The sequence below is a fragment of the Drosophila kikkawai genome, chromosome 3L, assembly GCF_030179895.1.
Source record: "Drosophila kikkawai strain 14028-0561.14 chromosome 3L, DkikHiC1v2, whole genome shotgun sequence".
Classification (NCBI taxonomy): domain Eukaryota; kingdom Metazoa; phylum Arthropoda; class Insecta; order Diptera; family Drosophilidae; genus Drosophila; species Drosophila kikkawai.
Window position 1 is genome coordinate 15,015,261 of NC_091730.1, and position 25,921 is coordinate 15,041,181.

The window sequence follows — 25,921 nt, forward strand, 5'->3', positions numbered from 1 at the left end:
TTATATCTATATATTAGTTCGGATGTTTTTGATATATTTATTAAGAGATATAAACCAGATTTTTTGTGATTTATGATCCGGGAGCTATAATCATGTTTAGGCTATATTTCATTCGCAACAAAGGATTTTTGTTTATTTCAACACTTCTGTTCCTGTTATTGCTTAAAAACTGATTTCTGTATAGCTCAATGTCAAATTGGACAAAGTTTATTTATCTTTTTATTTATTGATGTGAATTCTTTAATTGTTGAAAAGACATGAAAGGTCGGATAAATCGTATTGTTTCATTAAAGGAAATTAATTAATATATTTCCGTTAAGTGGGAAATATGTCCAAGGTTAGAATAAGTTGCAACATGTATACATTATTGACTTGAATACATTTGCTTTGGGGAATTATAAAGAAACGAATGTGAATAGAAAGAAAGGAAGTAAATTATTCCTTGGAAAAAAGTAATCATATTTGTTTACCTAAACAACTTTGTAAACGTAAAGGGGTTCAATATACCCACAATGGGTAGATTCATCAAAAGGCAACTTAATCAATCAAGGGAGTATTTAATTACTGTAAATATGGGAGAGCCATGAATTGCAGTTCCTAATAATATTATTGATATGTGTTCCACCTAATAAATCAGGCAGGAAAGTGAAATAAACATGATTTCGAAATTCGGCCTGCTAATTGCTAACTTAAAATAAAAATGAATGGTCTAAAAATATGAATTAATATATATTTTAATTTATAAGGACTCCTTATTACTGCTTTTTAAAGAACTTAATTTTTTAGGTCATTTTTTTAGCCAAGACACACATTTTGCTTTTTATGTTTTGAACTCCAAAAGATTATCCAATTAATTTATTATTATTTTTTATTAAACTTTTAGCTATTAATTTGTATAGTCTACATAAATATCCTGACATTTTTAACCACCAACTAATTAATTGTCTTTTAAACTTATAACAACTGATAATATTTAGGCTACAAGAAGTCTAGCTTGTTAGATAAATCTTTCTTTACAGAAAACAATAGAGTTAGGAATTTTTCTAAGCAAACACTTCTGAACAAGTTAAATATCAGACACTATCTCATGTTTTTTTGTATGATAATACAAAATACCTTATACGTTTTTTTTTGTAGTCATTCATTTGACTTTATCTGAAGTAATTTTTGGTGCAGATAATGCAAGCCTCTGAAATCAAGTATTCACTTTAATCTTTCCTGTTTGTTAAGTGAACAAATTTTCCATTCAATACTTTACTGATAATAAATTCTGTGTTTTTATGCCAGTAAGTCTTGAATAAACTTTCATAATCCACGGGAAAATGGAAAGGTTAAGAAAAAGTCTGAGTTGTTGCCTTTATTAAATTTCCAAGGCTAAAAAATTCTCTTAAATTTCCCAACTATCATTCAGGCAAATAATGATTTCAAGGCCATTTTTTTTATGAAACGACAAGCAGCGGAATGATGAAATGCTTTATCCTGCATCCTTCGGCAATTCAGCGGGAATTGCTTGGGGACAGTGGGGATTCTTAATCCACGGTGTGAATCCCACCGAGCCCCGGGCAAACTTCCCCTGAGATTCGACGAGGAAGCAAATGACAAGGACGTGGACGTGGGTGTGGCCGAGAACGAGGACGATGACTGACCTTGCCGTTGGGTGGTGATTTGGCTGCGCTGGACGTGCTGCTCGGTGCGGCTAATCCTCTGCTGCTGGTGCTGCTCCTGGCTAGAGTGCGAGTACTCCTGCGTGGAGTACTGCTGCACCTGCTGCTGCTGTTGTTGCTGCTGCTGCTGCTGCTGCTGGTACGGGTTCGGATTTTGTCGTTGCATTTTGATGCGTTATATATCACTATATATCATTTAAAATGACAACCAAATCGCTGCAGAATGAACTGCACTGTAGAATTGAACACCTCGCGATCACTCTTTCTTTGATTTGCTTCTTCACTTGATATACTTCTATATATATTTATATCTCTCTCTCTTTGGTCGCTTCTTTAAATCGCTGAAATTAAATACACAGGGGCAAAGGCAGGGGACAGAAGATACGAGAATTTGCATTAATTTTTATGAATTTTTCACTATTTGATGAGGCAATAAGGATCACACACGCACAGAGTTCGGTTTAATTTATTACTACGATTTTTTGGCAAACATTTGTGGTTTTTCTTTGACGTTTTTAGTGATATCTTTCGCTTGATTTACTTTCATGTTTGGCTGTCACACATTTTGTTTTATCGCTCACTGGCTGCGCTGACACACTTTAAATTTTCTTTTTCGATGCTACGGTTTTAGATATAAATCAGATGAGATCGGTGATCTGAGCTGATGATCATTATCAGCCATCCTTCTTCATATATTCATTTTCATATTCTTTGCCTGCGAGAGGGGCATTTTCCAACTATTTTTAGCCTCGAAAAAATATATTTCACTGCGACACACGCACTCACACCACATACTCTCCTCATACACACTCTCACACACACACAGACACACTCTGGCACACACAGTCGGTGGTAGCTTCTTATTTTTCACGGGGCTATTAATAAACATTTCTTTCTGGTTTTCTCCTATAGGAAAACCCTCTTGCAGCCAAACCCAACGATATTCACACTTTTCGGGTCACTGCTTGAGCTTTTTCAGCGTGTAATCCTTGCCAGGATCAGCGGCAGCCAGGATAATGCACATTCACTAGATATATGCAGGCTTTCGCATATATATCTCGCTATATATATATAGATTGCTCGATCGATATCTGTTTGCACACGATTTCACAGTCTATTCGGTGAATTGGGTGCGGACCCACGAAGAACCGATACGATCCGAATCCGAATCCGAGTCCGAAACGAAGCACCCGATCGGTTGGTATATTTTTAGATATTTAGCGCACTGAAAAATTCTTTCGGCATTTTTTCTCAAAGTGGTTTCGTAACCAGAGAAAATTTTCATGAACACTATTTGTCGCCTTTCTTTAGGACTTTTGCATATATTTTCCACACTTTTTCATTAGATCCTTACTCGAAATTGCGTTATCCTTTCGACGTTCTATATATATACTTTCGTGTGCGGGACTCTAGGCGAACGAAATGGTTGCAGACGTATACATATATCTGTATCGTATGGTGCTTTAGATATAGATATATGTATATTCTTTTAAAAAATATCTATTTTCAAACTGTTTCAAGTCATAATCCCCGAGACTGAAACCAAGACGTCGATCGTTTGTGAGGTGCGAGCGAAGAATGACAAAATCTCGCAGAGAATGCGATCAAGTAGCAGTGCCTGCACACACGATTTTAGCCGATCGACAACGATTTCCATCCGAATCCATACGATCTCCTGCCGAGAGAGCCGAGGAGCACCAAATGATCTTCGGTGTGCGCTCCACATGAGATATTTTTGCATTTTCCTCGGACCCAATCTGGTTGTTGTTGTTGTGGGAAAATACTCTGGGAGCGGTGGATGCACTACACACGCCAGTGTGGGGTACTTAAGTTCGCGAAGATGGGTTTATAATTGTGATTAATTATTGGGATTTTACTGGGAAATTTTTTATTTTTTTTTATTTTATTATCAGTTGAGTTGAGAAAATGTTTTAAACCTTTCATTTTGTATGCTGGTTAATCCGTATGATCCTTATGGGAGGGGATATCTTACATTTCTTTCTTAGGAAACACTTTTTATTTATTTTATTGTTTTAATTTATTTAAAAGCTTAATCAATCTTTATATCCAGTTCCCAATTAATTTAATTCCATTTTTTTTTGTCACTTGTTAAACATTCGTCCCCAGGAGACACACCAATTTGCCTTGGCTTGCCAAAGAGAAAAAAGCTGTGATCGGTGGAGATCTCTATGGGGAGTATATCTTGGGAATCTCTCCGTGCCCCTCCTCTCAGATACTCTCAATTGGATTTCGGAAAGTGTTCGTTCGGGTTTTTTGAGTAAGTTGGCTAAAAATATATGGGGATTTATTTTTGACACGTATTTTTCAACATTGTGTGCACAAAATCGAAAACTAAGAAAGAAAGAACGAAGCACGAAGTCTTCCCAGAGAAATTCTAGATACCGTTAGAGTCAATGCATATGCATACACACGGCACAGATCCGTGTATCTATCGATTCCAGCTATCCGTGCACCAATAGATCCGCTCCTTATGTCGGCCTTCTGTTCCGATATAAATAATAGGATGTGTCCATCACAGTTTATCTTGCACAAATAAATACGTGAATACAGGCTGCAACCGATTCATGGAATTAAACTTTGCACAATATAATTAAAGGCTTAAGGGGGATTGTGGACCGTGTGGTCCGCCTCGATTTTTTTTCACATTTTCCACATAATTTATTTTGTTTGTCTAAAATTAAAACCACATAGATGTGGAGAGATATGTATAAAATTTGGCTCGTCCGCCCGCCGTTTGATACATATAACTTGATTATTCATTTGGTGTCTTAATCATCAGCACCACCATTGGCATCGGCATCAACATCAGAGATGTGGTTTTTTCAGTGACCAATTGGCAGGGAAAAATGTCGCAACTTTCTATTTCATTTTTAGCCATTTCAGAAAAATGCTCAAATACAAATTGCACCTAAAAAGCCAGTTGGCTTTGGCCTTTTAAGGCGAGGAGTCGCAGCCGCCCCAAGGCAGCCATCACTACTATGCTGTATACGGCAACCCGGTTTGCAATGGTCATGCAATATTTTTTTTTATTGTGTGCACAAATTGTTAATTGTTAACATGGACCGGCGACTGCAACACAGTTACAGAATCACTCATTAAATTACAAACACGGCGAAGTTGATTCTTGGCAGTTGAAAATGCGAGGCAGCCAGGCGCAGCGACGGCAAAGTTTCGACTGTCACCGTCGAGATACAAATGTATCTACAACAACCATTAAAGTGGCTGGGACAGAGATAAGCCGCTGCTGGCTGGTAAGAGGAGCAAAAGCCAGGCAGCACGCATCTCAACTAGCTTTCTTCGAAGCTAAAACGTGGCTAAAAGAGCCACTAAAACAACAACAGGAGTAACAGTTAGCCGGTTCTGCAAGGCAGATTGCAAAGAGTTTGTGTTTGTTGTTAGCGATGCGCTATGAAAATTAATATTACACTGGGGAAAATTTATAGGATATTTATTTTATTTTTAAAAAGGGACGCTGGTATTCCCAAGTGGTTACAGCCGTGCAAGAGTTAAAAATCATTGGATCTCTTCTAAAATCAACTAAACACACAAAAATTCGCAAATGGTTTTAGCGATGATTATACACTCAGTGCATTTTACTTTTGGTGTTGTCTATTGTCTTTTCTTAATAAACTAGTCGCTCAAAAAATCGGCTATTGAAACTATAATTCCCAACTGTTTCTAGCTTTGGCTTTATGAAATAATTCTTTAATAGCCCATAAAGTCAGCTGTTAAAGCTTTCCATCCTTTTCTCTGACAATGATAATAGCATTATATATTTCTGGTTCTTAAAATTAATTTTCACACCTTAAAATAAAGCATTTATTATGTAAAAATGCTCACATTTATCTCTAAGATATAAACTTGATTTTTAATAATTTTTCTCCATGCACATCTCTCCGCTTGGCAGCTGCTCTCTGAAAGATTAACAGCACTTATCTGTCTGTCCAGGTTGAGTCTGTATCTATATCTTATCGGAGATGCTCTGTGCAAAAATATTCGCCCAATTATGTCACGGCCAGAGAATGTGCCAGCAAACACAGCAACACAAGACGTACACGCATTTCACTTCTCTTTAATTAGTATGATTAATTGTTTAGTACAAATACATATATATATATATAGTAATAAGGCAACTGTGCTTAGGTTTAGTTGGATTTAGTTTAGCTCAAAAATTAGTTTGGCTTTTCTCCCAGCTCGAACTCGGGCGATGCCTTCAATTTACTGCGAACGAGATAAGAATTCGGGTTCAATTAACGATCGTTGGGAACACACAACATCGAAGGATGGTTGGAACAGATGCTGGATGAGAGTTGACACTTGAGTGTGTGTTGGAAGCAGGCAACATGCAACAGGCAGCGAGAATGATGGATATAAATACTTATGTTTATATAGTGAATGCAGCAGCCCCCCAAGTCGGCAATCGACCCCAAGCAAAGCCAATCCCATGTCCCTTCGGTGCGGCAGCCCCAGATGTAATGAGTCGCATAAGCAGATCTCAGGGCGGTGCACCAGAGGCTGCACTTCTGCCGCATAGTCTCGTTTTGGCATCGAATTTCGCTCTCAATCCCCAAGACTTTTCAAGACTCCCCAGTCCCGGTCTTGGGCCAGCAGCAGCCATTCAGCAAAACCATAAAACCGAAACGAAACGAAACGAAACGTCGACGGCGATGTTGCGGCGACTGCGCCCCAAGAGCACTGCATGCCAAGCGGCAATTTAGGTATAAAATGTCCAAATGTGGTTGACTTAATCCCTCCAAACGGGTGTCATTACTATCTTATTTTGTTGTCTTTATTTACTTGAAAATTCCCAAGACAAATCTGACACTAAAACAAGTTTATCTTATTTAAAACTAAAGATAATTTGTTGTAACTTTTAAATTTTTACAATCTTCTGCGAGATTAATTTGCATAATTTAAAGAGCATTCCCAGTTCGATCTTTTACTAGTTTCTTAGCTATTTCTTCTTCTGCGTTTTTCCTATCAATTGTTTATACAATTAGACACACGAGTCGCAGTCAAAGCCGCCCGTCAATCCCTCCCTCCCCCTTTTGCTGGCAAATGAAAGTTGCAATGCGGTGCAGAGCGAGCGCGGTGGCTGTAATCTATATTTAGTGATTTTACATGCGGTACCTCAAAGATATTCGAAATATGTCTGTATGGATTGCGTGACATGCAAGAGATGGCGATTGAGATTGAGAGATCGGGACTGCCCGTTTTGTAGCTAGCAATTTTCCAGATCGCTTGAGGATCAAAATGATGCATTTAGCCGAATGATTAATTATATGGATTCATTGCTCATGTGAATGGAAACAACACATTTGGCTTGGATGTGATGTAAACCAAACAAAAGAAAATGCCAATAAATTTAGTTAGTGATATTTGTGATTTGTGTTTACAATTACCTGTTTGCTCGCGTAGCTGCGGCTCCTGGTTGAAATCGGAGATGGAAACGGTTTTGGTGCTCACGTAGCTGATGGATTCAATAGTGGTCTCCCACTTCTGGAACGTGTTGATCGTGTCACTTCGGAGAGCGCGACTCGAATGGGAATGATTGCTCCTTAGGGGCGTTGAGGAGCGCAGCGACATGGTCGATGTGGCCGATCCCAATGAGGAACTGGCCGGCGAACTGGTCGACGAGGAGGAGAATGAGGCTGATTTACGCAAAGGCGTTTTATTGACGCCATTATCCAGGAGGTGGTGTTCATTTGTCCGGGCCTCGGTTGGCGTTGGTTCCTCTTCGGTTATTAGCAAACAATCCGTTTGAGTGCCTTGATCTAAGCACAGAGACAGAAAAGAGAAAAGGAAATTTATTAATTCAGTATTAAAAAGTGGAGACAGGAATTTTTTTTTTAAATAGTTCACATAATTTTCTCATAGAAAGATTGTTTAAGTATTTACTTTTTTATATTTAGTTAGGAATTGTATTTATAAATAATATTACTAACCATTGCTAAACTATTTACCTTATTTTGGGATTTTTTGTTTTATTTATTTCCTTTTATTTTTTACCGTGTATCAAAAAGAGAGTTTTTAGCAAATTAGAAACGCGGAAATGATTGGGATCTGTGGTTTTTATAGCTGCACTTGCTGCGTTTTTATATCCCTGCTCAATTAGCTGAAAACAATTAAATTCTTGCGCCTTTCTGGCAATTAGCGGAATTCGTGTTTATGCTAAAATCTTGGCCCCGATTTTCAGCAGAACCCGATGGCTGCACTCACCACGTTCCCTATTGTCTGCGTTTTGTTCGCTATTTTGTTCGCTAATTTACAGCGTGCGTGTATAAATATATAAATAAATAAATGTGCTGCTGCTGATGCTGCCGCTGTGCCTCTAGAGAGTGACTGACTTGTGGCAGGGTCAACAACGCGTGGCAGCACGGATGCTCGCATCCCATTCCCATGCCATTCCTCAGTATTTTCGGTTGAGGATGAGGCTGCCTGTCATCGGGGATTATGCAACTGAATTTGCGTGGCTCGCGGTTTGGTTTTGGGTATTTGCTTCATGATTCTTCGTTCTTGGTTATTCGGCGCCACAGTCCCTGTTTGTTGCGCCCAATTAAATGAAATCTATGCCATATTATATAGACATTAGAAAATATTTTCATGTTTGCTGGGCGAAACTGAAGTGCTAAATGCTTCTTAGCGAACGAACATCTGCGCAGTTCTAGGCCAATTCCCTCGGATTTCGAACTGCTGCTGGTTTATTACCCTTCGTCGTCGTGGGTGTGAGGAAAACAATTTTACGAGGCAACCAACTACTTTATAGTATCCGATTCGAATACTGTTGGCTCTTATCCAGTTTATAGAGATATATGTATTCGGTTAATATGTAGTACCTCTATAGATTGTCGTCGCAGCCGCCCAGATATTATAATACCGAAGAACCAAAGCGGAAATAGTATTATTAAAATTTATATGTGGCAAGTGCTCGCCCGGCCAAGCAAAAATTATTTGCCAGAATTAATATAGAAATTATTTGAAGCAAATAATGGTGTCTATATATCCTGGGCTGCAACGTAGTTGCTTCAGGGGAAATGTACAGTAAATCGTAGCACTTTTGGCTAATAAAATGATCCATTTATTTTGAAAATTAATTAAAAATTATTGAAAGTGTGACCACGCCTTAGCCATGTTGACCAATCTGATTCGGCATAATAAACCACTCAACTTGGATCCCACAGAAATGCCCATCTAATGGATCACAAAAGCGTTTCCTCATCCCCACGCATCGCCCAAAACTCTCTGTGAACAAAACAAAGAAAGCCAAAAGGAAGGAAAACCCAACAGAATTTAGGAAAATATTAACGAAATATTTAAAGTGGCAAGGAAATATTGTATGTGTGTGTTTTGTGACTTGCTGCGGCGCTGAGTTCATTTGGTATTTTTAGAAAATTACCCAATTAATTTAGAAAAACACCGACAGAGAGAGGGAGAATAGGGAAAAGAAACCATAATGCGAATGTTTGCGTTGCTGCGGAAAAGACTCATCGCAGAAAAATTTACGAAATCCTCTTTTGCAGAGGGGGACATATTTTTTGGCACAAACTCTTGGCCAAAAAATCCAGGCAGCTTCAAATTCGAAACCAATAATATTTGCCATTCGCGTATTGGAATCTGTTGGACTAACATTTGCCATAACGCACTGAGAAAACATTTGCTGGCACTCGATATAGTGAGTGAAATTTTGCAAATGTGCAAAAATATATACATATATATACTAAAGAATAAAAGCAAAAAACGGACAAGGCCGGACACAGCTCGAATATTTTAGTTTTGTGTTGAAAAAACGACACACGCGAAATGTTTTTCATGTTTCTCACGCCATTTTCTTTTCGTTTCGTTACGTTTTAGAATTTTATTTTGACAAAAAGTTTCATAATATTAATGACAGCGTTTTATTGGCTGCGAGAAAACAATTTTATGAATCATTAAGGTGCAAGGATCGGGCCTTATGCTCCCATTCAAAATGTGATTTCAATGAAATGATTGTAAACGCTGCACTGACCACTGCAAATGACTCAGAGTGTTTTGCATTTGGACGCTGTGAGTAGCGTCTAATTTGTTTCTTGGACCGCTGCCTAATGACTCGAACGAACACTTTGGCCAGCCACTAAGCACGCAATTAGAATTGGCAGATTGGCAGGCGGGTGGTGGGGCGGCCTTGGCTATAAAAGCAGCCAACGGGATGGGCCACCCACCCAGCAACGAGGGCCTAATCATCGGCAGAAGTGTGTCATATGTCCCAAAGTAGGACATAGTCAGGGAAGTAGTGGTGTTGAGTTTGTTAATGATGGTTTAGCTATACTCTGGTGTTATTTAGAGTTTTGTTAGGGATAGGAAATATTGGAAAATTATTAAACAAATATTACATACGATCGTCCTTGGCACAATTAAAATAATTAATAATTTAGAATGAAAATGCACTTGATAATGAAAAGGATCAATGTAAGAGTGACATCGATCACTCTCTTTCTCTAAGCAATCTAAATGTAATTGCGGAAGTGACACAAAAAAGTTACAAAGAGGCAGAATTTCTACAAAATTTAAATTAACTTGTCTTTTGGTATGTAAAAAATAATATAAAGAGAATAATTTAAAGTAAGTTGCATAGAAAGATAAAATAGCTAATTAATAAAAGTAAAGAAATACCAGATGTATATATTTTCAGGTAGAATGTCGACTATCTTTAGCTGGCAATCTGTGAGTTGTTCCAGAGTCTATTTATTTTTAAATTTTTAGTTAAACCCCCTGTAACTACCATCTGATCTTTTCTTAAAGAACCCACGTTTTCTAATCTAATAAAGATCAGCATAACTTTTCTTATAAAAAAAATATAAGAAATATTTTTCAATTTTGTATATATACATAATTTTTTATTTTAAATATTTTGATTGTTTATAGGAATATTAAGGGCTTTATTTTCATTATTTCAACCCACATTTTCTTAATCCATTAACTGTCAACCCTTAGCGACTATTTTAGCCCATTCTAGCTACTTGTGGTGATTTATAGTTTGGCAACACTGACTGCCGCCTGCCTTCTTGCCTTCCTCTGTTTTGACTTTTGTGGGGTTCGGTGTCAGTGTCAAGGACTTTCAAAGGCCTACATACTGCTGGGCCCCTGTGTGTACTCAATGCCTTGACAGCGGAGAGTGTTTATGTCTGGCATCATGTCCGTTCGAATTTCCTCCCTCCCAGCCCTCCTTCCTCCTCCCTGTCATTGCTGAAAATTGCTAGCATTTTCGCTAACGATTCGCTCGCTGGCGGTTCAAAATCTTGGCAAGCGATCGCGACAAAAAGAAAAGGCCAAGAGAAAATTAGATAAATAAACATTGCCGAAAAAACGCAAATAAATCATTTATGAGCAGCAAAGCGAATCTTAGTCGGACCGTCAGCCGCCCACACCCAGGGCATTTCTTCATTCCACACACAAATCCAAACATTTGTTTAGCGGATGGCTCTAGATTTTTTCGAATTATCTTCTGACCCGATTTTGAATGTAGTTTTTGGCCCAGTTTAAATATTTGTTCAATACGTATGTAGCAATGAGTAATGGAAAGCGAATTGACAAGCGAAACGGCATTTTAAAGTTCTGTAATTCATTCAGTTTATTTGAAATTAAAAACTTTTCTCAAGGCGGCCCCGAAAATATGCGTTGAAAGAATAATTAATCATGAGAGGCAAAGATCAAAGTACAGACCAAAATTAATGTCCAAATTTATTTGGTAGATAATTTTTCAAAGATCTGAGGGATCTGTGTACTTAATGTAAACATTTGTATGACGCTGATGGATACACACAGGGGATTATTAATCAAGTTGCATCAAAAATTATTAATATTTTTCAAGTATCTCAAGATTTCTGAGATCACTGATCACTTGGCGCCACCTAACGCCAAGATATACCAAAAGCTTTTTCGAACGAAAGAGATTTTCAGCTTTTTCGAACAGAATGCTTGATTTTTCCTCTAGAGAGCGCCACCCATAAAGCTTTTCACGATCGGAAAAATCGGAAAATTTAATCACAAGACAAATATTTTCTTTCAATTTCTTAAAACACCGTTCAAGATTATTCGTTTTCATGTTATTTTATTTGACTTTCGACAAAAACACAAGTAATACTATATTCCTTTGTTGTATGCATGTAAAATAGGGGACTTTTAACCGCAAAAAAACAATGGGGACAAAATGAGTGACATAGTGAATACATACACACAATAAGGCAAAACTTTGGCATTGAACAAATCATAAAATAAATAATAATAGTTATAATAATAATAGTTGCATTTAAACAACGGGCTTAGTATCTAAATCCGCGGTTTGTGCTCGAAACATTCAAATTTCCGCTAGTGCTGGCGGCTCCGAGCCGATTCATGGCGGTGCAGGCATAGCTGCCGTTGTCATCTGTCGGAATTCGAGACCATTTCATTCCATTCGGTTGCCAAAGGATGCCAAAGGATGAAGCCAGGAGGAAACAGCGAGAGAATTGGAGAATAGGAAGGTAAAACGATTAATGAGCTAGCCTAGTTGATTTGATTATACACAGAACAAAATATAAAAGGTTTAAGTAAAAGCTTGAATCATTTATTAAATTCCCAAATTAATAAGTTAACTTTACTTATAATTTGGGTTCTTGTATCAATTCAATTCAATTTAAATTTAAAATATTTATTCTAAAAGTTCGTTTGAAATTAATTTAACTCTTTAAAATCAACCTTTATTATAATTTTGTTCCGTGTAAATGTTTTGGTTGACCTGCCTGGCCGCAGAACCGTTCAGTTACTCACCCGGATAGGCCTGCGGCAGTGTTAGCCGGCACACGCCGTTCCGGTACTCGATGCAATGCCGACTGCCGGACTCCAGATGGCCGCCATTGTGCGTCCAGTTGACCTGCGGCTGCGGATGGGCCTGCACAATGCACTCGAAGCGCGCTGTTCCGCCCACGCCCACCGCGATGTCTTTTAGCGGCTGTCTCCGGCGAGGAGATTAGTGGTTGAGAGAGTGGAGGAGAGACAGAGAGATTTACGGGTTTCAGTTGCCGTGGTTTGGGGGTTAATGACTCGGCTTACCGTTATGAATAATGGCTGCCTTTGTGCCAGCTCATCGCGATTCAAATGCGCATTGACGGGTTCCGTATTGGGCAGTTCCGGCACTGAGTGGGCGCATTTCGGAGTTTTGGAGTGTGGATTGTAGAGGAGGTGTGGGAAACCATTAGAATCTCTGGCTCAGCGTTTTCAAAAGCGCTTCCATTAGTGGGATTAGCACGCGGCAAGCAGCACAAAACACAAACACTTATGTATATACGGATACGGGGATTCACTTTAAAGTTTAAACACACAAAAAACGCAAACAAACTTTTCATGCAAAAAATAACGAGCAAGGCAACAGCGAGCAGGGATTTCTTTTAGATAACATCTATATCTATATGTATAGTAGATTATCATGCTTTTTTGACTGGGGATTAAACTAGAGCCTGCTTTTATATATACACTTAATATAATGCCGATGAGGTTTTTTTGGGGGGGGTTAATCACAAGGATACAAAGCCACGGTTGCCACAAGAGATATAAACAGGATAAGCCGAGAATGTTTTAAAATAAAAATAGTTCTTGTCTTAAATTCTAAACGAAAAGGAATTTTTTTAGTCAAGAACCTTGAAGAGCTTCTCAGTTCATATCACTTGACGCATTCAATGGCAGGCGCACAATAGCAAAATGTCCTAGACTAATTGACAACATCGATATAGCGATTGAGAGATTGCGTGTTAAGCCGTTGTGATTGATGGCTTTCATCTGGTGACGACAGCCTTCGTGTCTTGTTTTTTTTTAGCTACTGTGCTTCAGTACCTGTGCGGACCATCTGATCCGGCGGCAGGCGTGGTGCCTGGGCATGGAGTCGGTCCAGGTGGATGTCGAGGTTGTGACAGCTAGGCAGGCTGTATCGCTTCTGCTGGCTGTTGATAGAGCTACGCGGGGCCATCGGCCTGCCACTTGACCAGTTTCTGGATGCCTGACTCCTGCGTTGGATCTCGTTATCGGAACTGTAGCCGTGCGAGGATCTCTCGTGCTGGACGGGTATGACCAGCTCATTGTTGCCCGGCGCCAGTTTCAGGGGATATGGGGAGTGGCGTCCGTTTTGGATGGGTTTAGAGGCATTACTGCCGCTGCTATTACTGTTCCACTGGCTACTGACGAACTTGTGACCCTCACCGGGAAACAGGATGCCAAATTCGTAGCCGAAATCGTATTTGAAATAGATTAAACCGGTATTGGGATCGACGCATTTGGTGCCTGATTGCAGTTTACAGATAAACATATAGACGATATAGGGGTTTTATCTTTGATGTAGTTGGTCGATTAGTGGGTTCTTAAAATAATTTCTGATAATTTAGTTACAAACTCGGGATGATAATGAATTAATTTCTTATCATAAAGACTTTGATATATGTACAACTAAATATAAACTTAATTGATAAACATAAAAAATAAATAAATCATCTTAAGCATCCAATAAAAACATATGAAAATAACTTTATATCTTATGAAATGCAAATAATAAATAATATTTGTATGAATATTCATGAATTTGGGAATTAATCAACCCAATAAACATTAAAAATTAGTAAATTTCTCGATATTTCAAATAATTTCAACCTGATAAACACAAAGGAGTGATTTCAAAATGATAAACGGATTAGTAAGAGGTCCGGTGGTATGTCAAAAGAATGCAAATTTCTCATAAACCAATTCAATCGAATTTCATCATCATAATTTTCCAATTTTCAAATCTCAAAATAATAATAATACCAATTCAAATGAGAAAAGGGAGCTGGCTCCAAATATATATCTACTGCAGGGTTAAATCCTTTTGTTGTTAATACAAAAAAGTGATCACTTACCGTATTGAGAGACCCGCGACTCATCCCGGAAGGCTTGAGGCTGCTGGTTGCTGCCTTCGCTGGGCGCCCTCTTGAAACCCGGTCGAATGCCATTCGAGGCATTGCTGCTCCTCACATCCCTGCTCACATCCTCCACAAATTGATGGGACTTTTGGAGAAAGGTGGAACCCATTCGCCTTCCCTGATTCTCTGCCTGCTGCTGCAGCGAGTTGTAACCATATCGGGGCAGAGTTCCGGCCCTGTCTATCTGATCCATGGACTGCTGTTGCTGTTGCTGCTGCCTCATGGTGGAGTTCCTATTTAAGGACTGAGTGCGATGCTGGGTGGTCACGGTACTGCCACCGCGCTGCTCTTTCCGCAGTGTGTTTATGTCCACATGGATCTTACTGGGCATCTCGGGGCCCCGATCGAATTCCATGGGCGACAAAACCCTTTCATAAGTTCGCGGCAAGCTGCAAGATCTTCCTGCTCCCTGGGGTGGTGCCACACGTCGATAGCCCTTGGTCAAACCATCGCCATACGGTGACCACAAGGGTTGGATGCGTGCTCCCTCCACTTCGCTCTCATAGTCACTCTCCCGGAACTCTCCAGGCACGAATTTGGTGGGCGTGGCCGGCGGTGGGAGATGGGATTGCCTGGAGGGTGTACGACTCGTGGCCGGACTGTAGGGGAAGGGCTCCAGCACGATCTGCTGATCCCTCTGCTCCTGCGGTCCATCAAAGTGAATAACCCGCTTGGTCTGCTGCATATTCACCACTCGCTGCGAACTCTCCGTAGACTCGTGCATCTGCATCACGTTCTTGGTCTCCGTGGCCACCTTGGCCAGGTGCATCGGAGCTCCAGCAACAGCATTGTAGTACATGGTCGGACGGGCATTGGCCTGTGGCTGATGCTGCTGCTGCTGAGTGGCAGCTATAAACTTGGCCGCCACAGGTTTGGGCTTATAAACCGGCTGACTTTGCTGCTGGTTTTGCGTAAACTTTGACTGCTGCTGTTTGGAGCTGCTGCTCTCCCTCTTGATCTCATGGCGTATCTCCTTGCCAATTGGCTCAAACTTGGGCCTGGCATAGCTGCTGCCCACCTCGGGTGGCGTTGGCTCGAATTCCATGGGTGAGGGGGTAACTACCACCACAGGGGATTTGTGGCCATTGGCGGCAATATTTGTACGCGGAGTGGGTGTGGGAGGGAATACCACACGATAGCCCTTGATCTCCGCATCCGATTCATTGGCACGCGACACCGAACGGAAGCGTTCATCAATCTCGCTGCTATAGTCACTGAACTCTGCTGCCGGTGTCTTCCGCTGGGCGGGAATGGGACTGGGATAGGTAACCACTGGTGGCGGTGCTACTCCAGCCGTCGTTGAAGAGAACTTGGTCTCATGATGGGAAGAGCTGCTCTGCATGTTATGTGAGTAATTGCTGGTCAAACTAGAAGAGGTGTAGTAGTCCTAGGGGATAAATGTTATAAAAATCATGATTAGCAAAGGATAATAATTGGAATATAAACAGACACTGAGAGGTAAATGAGAGTTAGCAAACAGGATTGTTTAGAGATCAGGCAAGTAACTAGATTAGGTCAATAGTTGAGGTTAGAGTTGAGTAAATGAACAGCAGCAAGCGAACGATAGGATAAGGCTCTTGAACTAGAAGTATTGAAAGTTCAAAAACCCTAAAGTCACTTAATGTTTATGATTATCAAGGAGCTTAGTGATTAATTGGTGTGTTTCTGGTAGGTAGTTGGGTGTTAGCTGGCCAAGAGCTACAATGGCACAGAGGCATTTTGCTTTTATTTATGTTTTGGGAGCGAGCTTTCCGCTTCCAGTGCTTGCTAAAACAACGACAATAAACGAGGAACAACAACAACACAGAGATAGTACACAGACACTGAGAAAAAATCGATTGCGAACCTTTGCCTCCTGGCTGCTGAAATTCGCTTGTGGCGGCACCTGCGTTTGGGGCTTCGGTGTAAAGTAAACCGGTGCCGGTGGTTCAGGGTGCAGCTTGGGAATCTGTCCCGGTTGTGTCGAGGACGAAGATTTAGTCTCGTAGAAACTAGTTTCCGATTTCCTATAGCTCGAGTGCTCCTCAGTATCTGCTGTATAGCCACTGGACTTGAACGAAGTCTCCGTGGTGGCCTGTTGATGTTGCTGATTGCGATTTCCCGGCTCCACATCCGACTCACTGCCACTGTACTTGTAGCGATCGCTCTCGTAGTCGCTCTCATAGAGTCCCAGTCGGTTTGGCAGAACTGGAGGTGGTGGGCGATAGGTAGAGCTGCTCAGGATTGGCTTTGATTGTGGAGGAGGTGCTGTAGCTGGTGTCAATGTTGGCACCGAATGGGGCAGGACTTTACTGGGTCCTTGGATCAGATTCTGTTCCAGTTTTTGCTCCATACTCTCCACAAGGGAACGACGACGCGACGTTGTGTCTTCCACTTTGGGTGCAAAGCAGATCTCTGGCGGGGTTCCAGGTTCCAGTTGTACGTTGACGACATGAGTCACCGGAGCCGATGTTGTGGTCGGTGGGGGTATGCTCTTCACTATTTGATTTACCAGGAAAGGTGCATTCAGCTCCTTGGTTGGTGTAGGTGTAGCCAGCGTTGAGGAGATCACTGTCTTCTCGGACTTGTGCTCGACATCACTGGAGTAACCAGTGACACCACTTGGTGTCCAAAGTCGGGACATGGCCACACCTTCGGCGGAGGGCTTGGGCGAGGGTGAACGAGGATTCTGCTGGGCAGGAGTGGCCAAGACAGCAGCAGGTCTCACTATAGGTTGTCCATACTCCACTTTGACCTCTTTGGTGGTGGTGGTTTCGTGTTGAACGGTCTGAAGTGGTGGTGGGAAGACTGGCACCCCACCCTGTGGTGGTGGCTCCTTTGGCTGAACTTCGGATAGGATCTTAATCTTCTCATTGATCAGGGGTACCTTGGGCTCCATCCTCTCTGGCTTGGGGGAATAGCAGAACTCGGGGGCATCTCCTGGTATCAAGTTCAAGCTCCTTAGCTCTTCTGCCAGAGTTTGTGCTTGTGGCTGTCGCACCACCGTCTCCAGGGGCTTAAAAGCCAAAGGTTTGGGTCGCTGGCTAATAGTCTCCTCGTCGATCTTCTTGAAATAGTCAAAGGAGGAGGTAGAGGTGCTGGACTTGTGCTCGCTCTGCTCGTATCTGGTGCTGGTTAGCGTCTGCATCTGCGGTGGCTGTTGCTGTTGCTGTAGGCCAAAAGTGGTGGCCACTACTGGCGTGCAGGGTTTTGGCGGCACCGCCGGCGGTGGGGCTTTGACTGTTGTGGGTTGGCTCTGATCGGTCTGATCCTGGCCGGCAGTGTTCGTTGTGATGGTGATTGTGTCGTTTGTGGTCGGTGTCTTGGGACGGGGCGTCAGCTCGGGCAGGTCCAGGTAGTTCGACTTGTGCTCTAGACGCATGGTTGCCTCTGTGGTGCAACGATGCTCAGTGATCACTTTCGACTCGGACAGGCCGTGCAGGTCATTTGCACTGGTCACATCCGTTTGACTGTTTTCGAACGACGGCTGTGGCTCGCTCTGAGTCTGAGTCGGAGTCTGAATCTGTTTACAGTTTCGATTTTGGTTTCAGTGTATGTTTTTGGATGGTGTGGTGGTGGTGGTGGTGTGGAAAACCCATGTGGAATGAGCAAAGCGAAACGAAAGAACGAACGACGTTGACATCATGAGAGGAGAGAATTCACAAAAGATTTGGTTTATTATATTGATCGAATTAAAAGTAAGTTAACAGAGTCAAAGAAGAGAGTAAAATAGAACAGAATAGTTCGGAGTAGATTGAGGTGATCGAGGAGGATAATGCATATAGAAGTCGTAGTAGGTGGTTAGATATTGAGCACATGCACACTTACTTCGGTTTTGAAATCGCTAGAAGGTATCTGGACGGGACCCGTCTCATAGACAATGGTCTTTACCACCTCCTGCATGCGTTCCGGCGAGGGCTCCAGGATGGCACAGTCGGCAATGCTTTTGGCCTCACCACCAGCATTCGTAGCGCGGACCATGTACTTGCCAGAGTCTGAAGTTTGTGCTGTGAAAAAATAAAAAAAAAAATAATTAGATAAATATAAAAATTAAACAAGCAATTAAATCTAAAATAAACTTGTTTTGATAAACAAGAATGTTTATAAGAACACGAAATTTGCTAATGTTCGATTAATTCAAGGCTTTTGAAATTTGGGTTAAGTAAACAACAAACTCTCGTTGTTATTTGCAAAATTTAAAAGGAAATGCTCTGCCAGTCAGCTGTCATTTCTTTTAATTTGTAAACTCTAGTTTAAAATACAATTTAGCTAGTACCTTTCTCGATGATAAGTCTGTAGGAGTTGCCCTGGGCAAGCAGGCGATGCTGTGAGATGCCGGCATCCTTTAGAGGCTTGTCGTCCTTCAGCCAAGTCACAGTGGGATCGGGTAGTCCTGTTACCTCCACCTCCATGACCAGCTTCTCGCCCTTCTTGCTGACTTGGGCCTGCAGGCGTCTTCCAAACACAGGCGGAAAAATGGTCTCTAAAATAATTTAAAAAAGTATTAGATAAAAACATAAAAAAGAATGAGTATTAACATATGGATAGTGCAAATAAATAACAGCCTTTGTGTGTCATTGCAACAGATATGTTGTTGTTCTCTTTGGTACTGAATAATTTACTTGAACAGCCGTCCCAATAATTGGCCATAATGAATAATTCGTTTAGACAGCGGCAGACAGCCAGTAAAAATAATCTCAAAGCGAACACATTGCACACTGGCAGCGGGCGACAATTCTGCAAACATTTCGAGTAAATAAACGATCTCACTCTTCAACGCGATTTACATAATAATAATTGCTAGCATTAGCCCCAACCCCAATCCTATCCCACCCCCACTGGCTGCCGCAAAGAATATTTATAAATTTGTGTAAGAAAATCTTTTGCATTGGCCAAGATTTTCATTCTTCCCTCACCCGGCGGTCGGGGGCCGAGGCCAGCTAACAAATAAGATTGAAATATAAACAACAACAATCGCACAGAGAATCATCATCCTCCTCCAAGCCTGTCGACCACTAAAAACTCATCAATATTCCTAGTCGAGCGGCGTCCGAGCCATTGACGTTTGAAGATCCATCCATTGACGGTCGTCCCAGCCATCATTCCCCCCACAATGACACTTTAATGCTCTGCGCTGATTGATGTGGTACACACAACATATGATATAGGGTCTATCGCAGGGAAAACATGTGTACGCGCTTTTGAACACGTTTTGCCAGCTTTTTTCCTTTCCTCTTTTTTACTTCATTTGAGTTCTGGGAAATTAATTTCGAAAGCAAGCGCCTCGTGGTCGTCGAAATTTGATAGCTTAAATTAGGTCGTGGGAGGTGCGGACAGTCGGACGACGGTGAGCTCATAAAATAAATGTATATTTTATAGATTAGGAAAAAAAATATTCCATGGATTTTGTGCCTAGGAAAATGTCTTTCTTGCGGTTTGGGAAATTATTATTTTGACAAATTAGTACTAATAGGATTTTTAAAACCACTTTAACCTTGAAAAATTGTACTTTTTTTAAATTATTTTATTTGAAACTCATGACACCCTTACTTTCTGCATATTATCTTTAGTTTTTCCACTCCTAAAATCTCTTAAAAACACAAACTACCCTCGCAATTTATTTGATTTCAATAAATCCCATATCAATACTCACTCTTAACAACCAAATCCGCAGTGCTGGTAGACTGTCCCACTGCATTGGAGGCTGTCACTGCATATCGTCCCGCATCCGCCACGTTCACCTGCTTCAGTTCGATGGTGACGCGATTGCACTTGTTGGAGATCTTGGTATGGGCGTCGTCAAACAGCTGACCACCATTCTTCTCCACCTTGATCTCGGGCGAGGGGAAGCCATCATAAATGGCCTCCATGCTGACATCGCTGCCTTGATCCACGATCTTACCGCTGAGAGGAGTGGTGAACCTAGGGGCAATCTCTCTCCTCAGGCGAGTTGGAGAATCCGGAATGGCAACGGCGGACTGACCATTGGGAGCACTTGATTGTATTAGGGTGAAGGATTTTTGCTGCACACTGGGACTGCTCATCTCCTTGCTCTTGTGCAGCTCCTGGTAGTGATGGCTCTCCACAATCTCGGGCCTCTGCTGGCCCAATTGCTTCAGCGACTGATCGATGTGGGCAGAGGAGTGATGAACCTCGGTTTGTGGAGCGTTACCCTCATAGGAGTTCACCTGCGAGGTGGAGGTTGTGGTAAAGGTTTGCTTCTTGATCGTCACTCGCGATGATTCGGTGTTGTGTTCCTGGGTCATGGTTTGGACATCACTAGAGGCGGGCAGACCGCTGCCAATAATGTTCAAAAAGGCCACACAGGTGGCCTTGCCCGCCTCATTTTCGGCCACACAGCTGATTTTGCCGACGGCATCGTGGGTCAGCTTCTGAATGGTCAAGACCTGGCGATCGCCGCTGGTGGACACCAGGAAGTTGTGACCATGCACGGGCTGATCGTTGAAGAACCAGTGAACTTTCGGCGTGGGCTTGCCCTTGACAATGCACTCGAACTTGATCACATCATCGATTTGACCCTGTTTGTCGCTGAAGAGCTCCCTGAATTCGGGGCACTGATGGCGATCCACAATCTCCACGGATGACTGGCTGCTGCGGCGATTTTCGGGAGCATTCACGGACTTTACAATGAGATGCGAGAAGCACTTGGCATCGCCCGCGCGATTGGACACTTTCACGGTATACACACCCTTGTCATCGGCACTCACATTGTTCAGGATGAGCTTGAAGATGCCCGATTCGGAGTCCGCTTTGGTGGTTACCCTGTCGCTCAGTTGGACATCCTTGTTGGTGAGGAACCACTGAGCCGTCAGCGGTTGATCTCCACTGGCCTGAACCTCCAAAATCACCTGCTCTCCTTCATCGGCCAGGACATCGGAAAGAAGTCGCTCGAACTTGGGCTGCGTATCCTTAGGCATGGATTGTCGCTCCGCCTGAGCCCTCGTCGCGGGTTCCGCCTGATTCAGAGGAGTCACCTTAAGCTCACAACTGCTAGAAGTTTCGCCCGCTGAATTGATGGCCACCACCTTGTAATGACCAGCATCCTCCTGGTAGACCTCTTGGATAATTAGCGAACAGCGATCGCCCTGGAACAGTAGCTGAACATCGGCGGATTCCTTGACGGGACGCTCGTTGTGATACCAGATAACCTCCGGCTCCGGCTGACCCACAATGACGCAGTCCAGCCGCACAGGTTTGCCCTCGAAAATGGAGACATCCTTGAGGGGCAGATGTACTGCCGGCTTAATGGGCTCAATATCGCTGGCCATCTCGGAATCGGAGGTTTCGTTGGGCAGGCGACCCTTCACTATCACGTTGCAACTGGTGTAAGCCTCGCCAGCTAAGTTCTTGGCGCTCAGGACGTAGGATCCGGCGTCGTTGGGATAAGCCTGCGGGATTAGCAGCGTTACGCGGCCGTATTCATACTGAAAGTACAGGGAGAAAAGCACGAAAAGTCGAGTCAGCAGAGATTGTGTTTTGAGTTCTCGGCGGAAGAATTCACCACACCCAGAAAAACCGAATGTGGTGGGTTAGGCTTTTCGATACCGAAATGCTTTTTCGTTCTAGTTTTTGTGTGTTTTTTTTTTGCAATTAAATTTTCCTTCTTTTTTACACCGATTTAAATCTTATTTACGAGTGTCTGTCCGGGTGCGTGTGTGTGTTTTGGCGGATGAGGCGCATCCGGCGGCTTGAAGAGGGGCGGCAGCAAAAACTCTTGTGTTTATTTTCCCGCAACAAATGATCTTTGTTTTGCCCCAAATTGCAGGAAGCACCTGAGAGTTCAGGTGTTCGACAACGCTTCAGTGGAGAAGAATCGAATACGCTTTTGAACAAGTGCCAATTACACGAGAATTGTTTAATCAATTTGATCCGAAAAGTGAGATCATGTTTTTCGGGACTCGGGACATTATTTTGTCAAACAAGCAAATGCGTCGACAGCGGCAATTAAAAAGTGCGGCCAATGAAATCATTTCTCAATTTCTATAGCACAAATGAAAATTTGCAAAAATCTTTCTACATATTTGCATATTTTTGTATATACAATGTTGGCGTCGGCGCCCACAATAAACAAATTGCCTGCCTGCCTGCCTGGCCAGGCACCGAATTTGCTGCCTGTGGTGAATTGGATTCGCTTTGGTCGCATGCCTCGTTGCAAGGAGGAGAGCTCTGCCAAAAATTGCAGCTATTAGATATTATATTATAGGCATAAGATCATTATATGGCTTAGCCTAGACTTGTGCATCGCACTATCTGCCCGCAAAAGTGCGTTGGCGTTGGCGTATTTTCAAAACGATTGCCTTGAATTTTCGACGATCATCAAGAGATTTGTGGAAAAATAAGGGGGGAGGGGAAAATGCGTGACTGACGTCAGAGCCGCTAGTATGATATCTTTTCAACATAATTTTTTTTTCGAATTATGTAGAGTCCAAACCGCACATGCACAACGCCCACCAAGCCAACACAGCACACCGCAAAAAATATAGAATTATCTTTGGTTTTTCTTTCCTTTCCAGCCAAAAGATTTTCTTTGGTATATAGAGAAGATACAATGTGTTTGTATATAGCCAGACAGACAGACAGACAGTTGGGGGAATTGTACTAGGTGGCATTACTCTATTTGTTTATTCTTTTGCTTTCATCCCAAGGCATGCAAACACTCGGGAGAAAGTCGAAAGGAAATCTCTGAGGGGTTTCCTTCTCTACAAACGAAATTAAATTGGCATATTTATAGCGATTTTTATAGAAGAAATTTTTTATCTGGTTTTATATTTAAACTTGTTCAAACAATTTACATTTTGAAGCAACAGATTTCTGTATAATTCATTAAAAGTTAATGTCTCAACACATTGTCCTTTATTATAATTTATACATCCCAAAAGGGGACCAAAATGATGTCAAACTTGCAAATGCGCAAAAAAGTACTAGAAATGTATGGAAATACATTTCTTACATTATTATCTTTTTGGATTTTTCCGTTAAGATATTTCCAGCCGGAAAATTCTAGACTTTACGAGATTATTACCCCGTATATAATGGCATTCAGCCAACTCACCTTGGAATCGCGCGGCTGGAAGGGTTTTCCGTTGTGCAGCCAATAGATTTCTGGCCTGGGAATGCCACTCACTATGGCCTCCAGCTTGATCTTCTGGCCCACACGGGCCATGGCATTAGACAGGGGCACCTTGAAACTGGGTAACTCTGTGGGCTCCAAAGCTATAGGAAATCAGAGATAAATTAAAAAGAAATATTATTATATTTGTTATTACTATTTTTAAAAATCATTAAACTTACGTTCCACAATCAAAGAAGCTGAACAATGCTCGATACCCGCTGGATTTGAGGCACTGCAAGTGTACACAGCATCGTCCTCCAGGAATACCTCCTCAAATCTCAGCGTAGCCTCACCATTATTATAGCTAATCACATAATCCGGTGAGTCATCGATGCACTTGTCATTCTTGAACCACTGAACCGTGGGCAGTGGAACTCCAGCCACCACACAGGCAAACTGGAAGGAACTACCCTCGGTGGCCTTGCCGCTCTCAAGGAATCTTAAGATCCTGGGCGGCACCAACTGCACCTCAGCGGCATTTTCCCGCACGGATAAGGTGGCATTGGTATCGCATGTGCCCACCAAATTCGAGGCACGACAACTGAAACGCGCCGAGTCGGCCGTAAAGGTTTCCTCGATCACTAACCGGCAGATGCCCTTGTCAAAGGTGGTCTTGTAGTCCGAGTTGTTTTGGATACTGATGCCATCCTTGAACCACTCCACTGTGGGTTCTGGAGTGCCCGTTACCTCGCACTCGAAGGTGAAGCGATCACCCTCACGGGTCACGGCATCCTTCAGGGGACGAATGAAGAGCGGCGAGGCGTAGCGCAGCTCCGTGAAAATGGAGTTCACCTGGATGTCCTTCCGTATGTTTTCGGTCACTATGCGCTGCTGGTCCACCTGATCGCGAAGGGTTTGCAGCCTGGTGATCTCCTCGCGTTGGATGCGTGCCTCCTCTTCGCGCTTCGAGCGAGCTTCGTTGTCCCGCCGGATTCTATCCTCTTCCTCTCTGCGGATACGGGTCTCCTCCTCCCTTTTGCTCTGTAGACGCACCTCCTCCTCTCGCTTGGCTATTTCCCGGAGAGTTTGAATTCGCAACTCTTCCTCCCTGGCCGCCTGCTCTCTGGCCAATTGCTCGCGGGAAGCCTGTTCCCGGATAGCCTTCAGTTTGGCCTCCTCTTCCCGAACAGCCTGCTCTCGGAGAGCCAATTCCCTGGCGGCCAGCTCCCTCTGTGCCTGCTCAATCGCCGCTTGCTGACGTTGACTTTCCAGGCGGGATTGCTCCTCCCGGAAGAGTCGCTCCTTGGCCTCCGCCTCCCTCTGTGCCTTCTCCCTTTCGGCCTGGTCGCGGGCATCTCGCTCTCGTTGCTCTTTTTGGCGCTGCTCCTGCTTTAGTCTCTCCGCCACCACATTGATGTCCATCTTGAGCTTGATGAACGACTGGAAGATGTTCATCACATCGTTGTACAGGGTCGAGACCTTGCTCATATCGTGGGCACACTGCGAGGCACTGTCCAGCTTGGCGCGGAGGGCAGCCTCCCGACTGGTCACATACTTTTCGATATCGTTGACCAGATTGGCGGCCTCGATGGGGTCACGCAGATAGGGAACCTTGTTGGAGACGCTACTGTAAAAGTAGCTAATTTCACGGTACTCCGCGTCGATCTGGATAATAGGGGGAAAATATTAGATTTATGGAAAACGAATTAAATGTTTAAATAATTGTAAACTATTTCATTCCAATCTTTTGGAAAGAAACAAAGGAAAAAATGAGCTTCATTTACAAACAATAAAACATTAATAGCACATCGTAAATGTCAACGAAATATAAAAACGAGAGCACGCGTGTCATTACAATAATTTATGGTGCTTGCTACAGATTAATTTATAGACTTTTTATTACACTTACCTTTTCGACCACCTCGAAGAACTCGGTTGCCTGGTTAAGGCTCTTTCGTTTCTGCTTCACCTGATCCTTGAAGCTCTGCCACTTGTCGTTGAGCTTGCGCAGTTCGTCCTTGACATAACGCTCGCTCTCGGGATTGCTAATCAAAAGTTGTTGGCTCGTGGACTCCGTAAACTTCTCGATCCGCTTCTCGAGCAGCTATATATTTATATATATATATATATATGAGTGTAGGAGGGAAGAGTGAAGATATTATCATTAGAGACAGCCAAAAATATACGTATATATTGCCAGCAAATTAACCCATTAGGCAGCAGCT

General features: G+C 42.6%; 1 protein-coding gene across 6 annotated transcripts in view; it reads right to left on the minus strand.

Moving 5' to 3' along the window:
• The window catches only part of LOC108075035 (titin), a 124,691-nt gene that overhangs the window by 79,568 nt on the left and 19,202 nt on the right, over nt 1-25,921 (minus strand). The window contains exons 8-19 of one of the 6 annotated variants that reach the window (XM_070286111.1): nt 25,606-25,800; nt 23,936-25,361; nt 23,697-23,857; nt 20,277-22,068; nt 18,900-19,106; nt 18,452-18,630; nt 16,491-18,146; nt 14,582-16,031; nt 13,530-13,973; nt 12,753-12,835; nt 12,471-12,651; nt 11,753-12,087 (exon numbers count right to left, since the gene is read on the minus strand). In XM_070286111.1, the coding sequence (XP_070142212.1) occupies nt 11,984-12,087; nt 12,471-12,651; nt 12,753-12,835; nt 13,530-13,973; nt 14,582-16,031; nt 16,491-18,146; nt 18,452-18,630; nt 18,900-19,106; nt 20,277-22,068; nt 23,697-23,857; nt 23,936-25,361; nt 25,606-25,800 (7,878 nt within the window). In that variant the 3' untranslated portion in view covers nt 11,753-11,983. Of the gene's footprint in view, nt 1-1,646; nt 2,006-3,018; nt 3,229-7,087; nt 7,460-11,752; nt 12,088-12,470; nt 12,652-12,752; nt 12,836-13,529; nt 13,974-14,581; nt 16,032-16,490; nt 18,147-18,451; nt 18,631-18,899; nt 19,107-20,276; nt 22,069-23,696; nt 23,858-23,935; nt 25,362-25,605; nt 25,801-25,921 lie in introns of those variants that run through there. The other 5 variants (XM_070286113.1, XM_070286112.1, XM_070286114.1 and 2 more) reach the window with 5 other exon arrangements.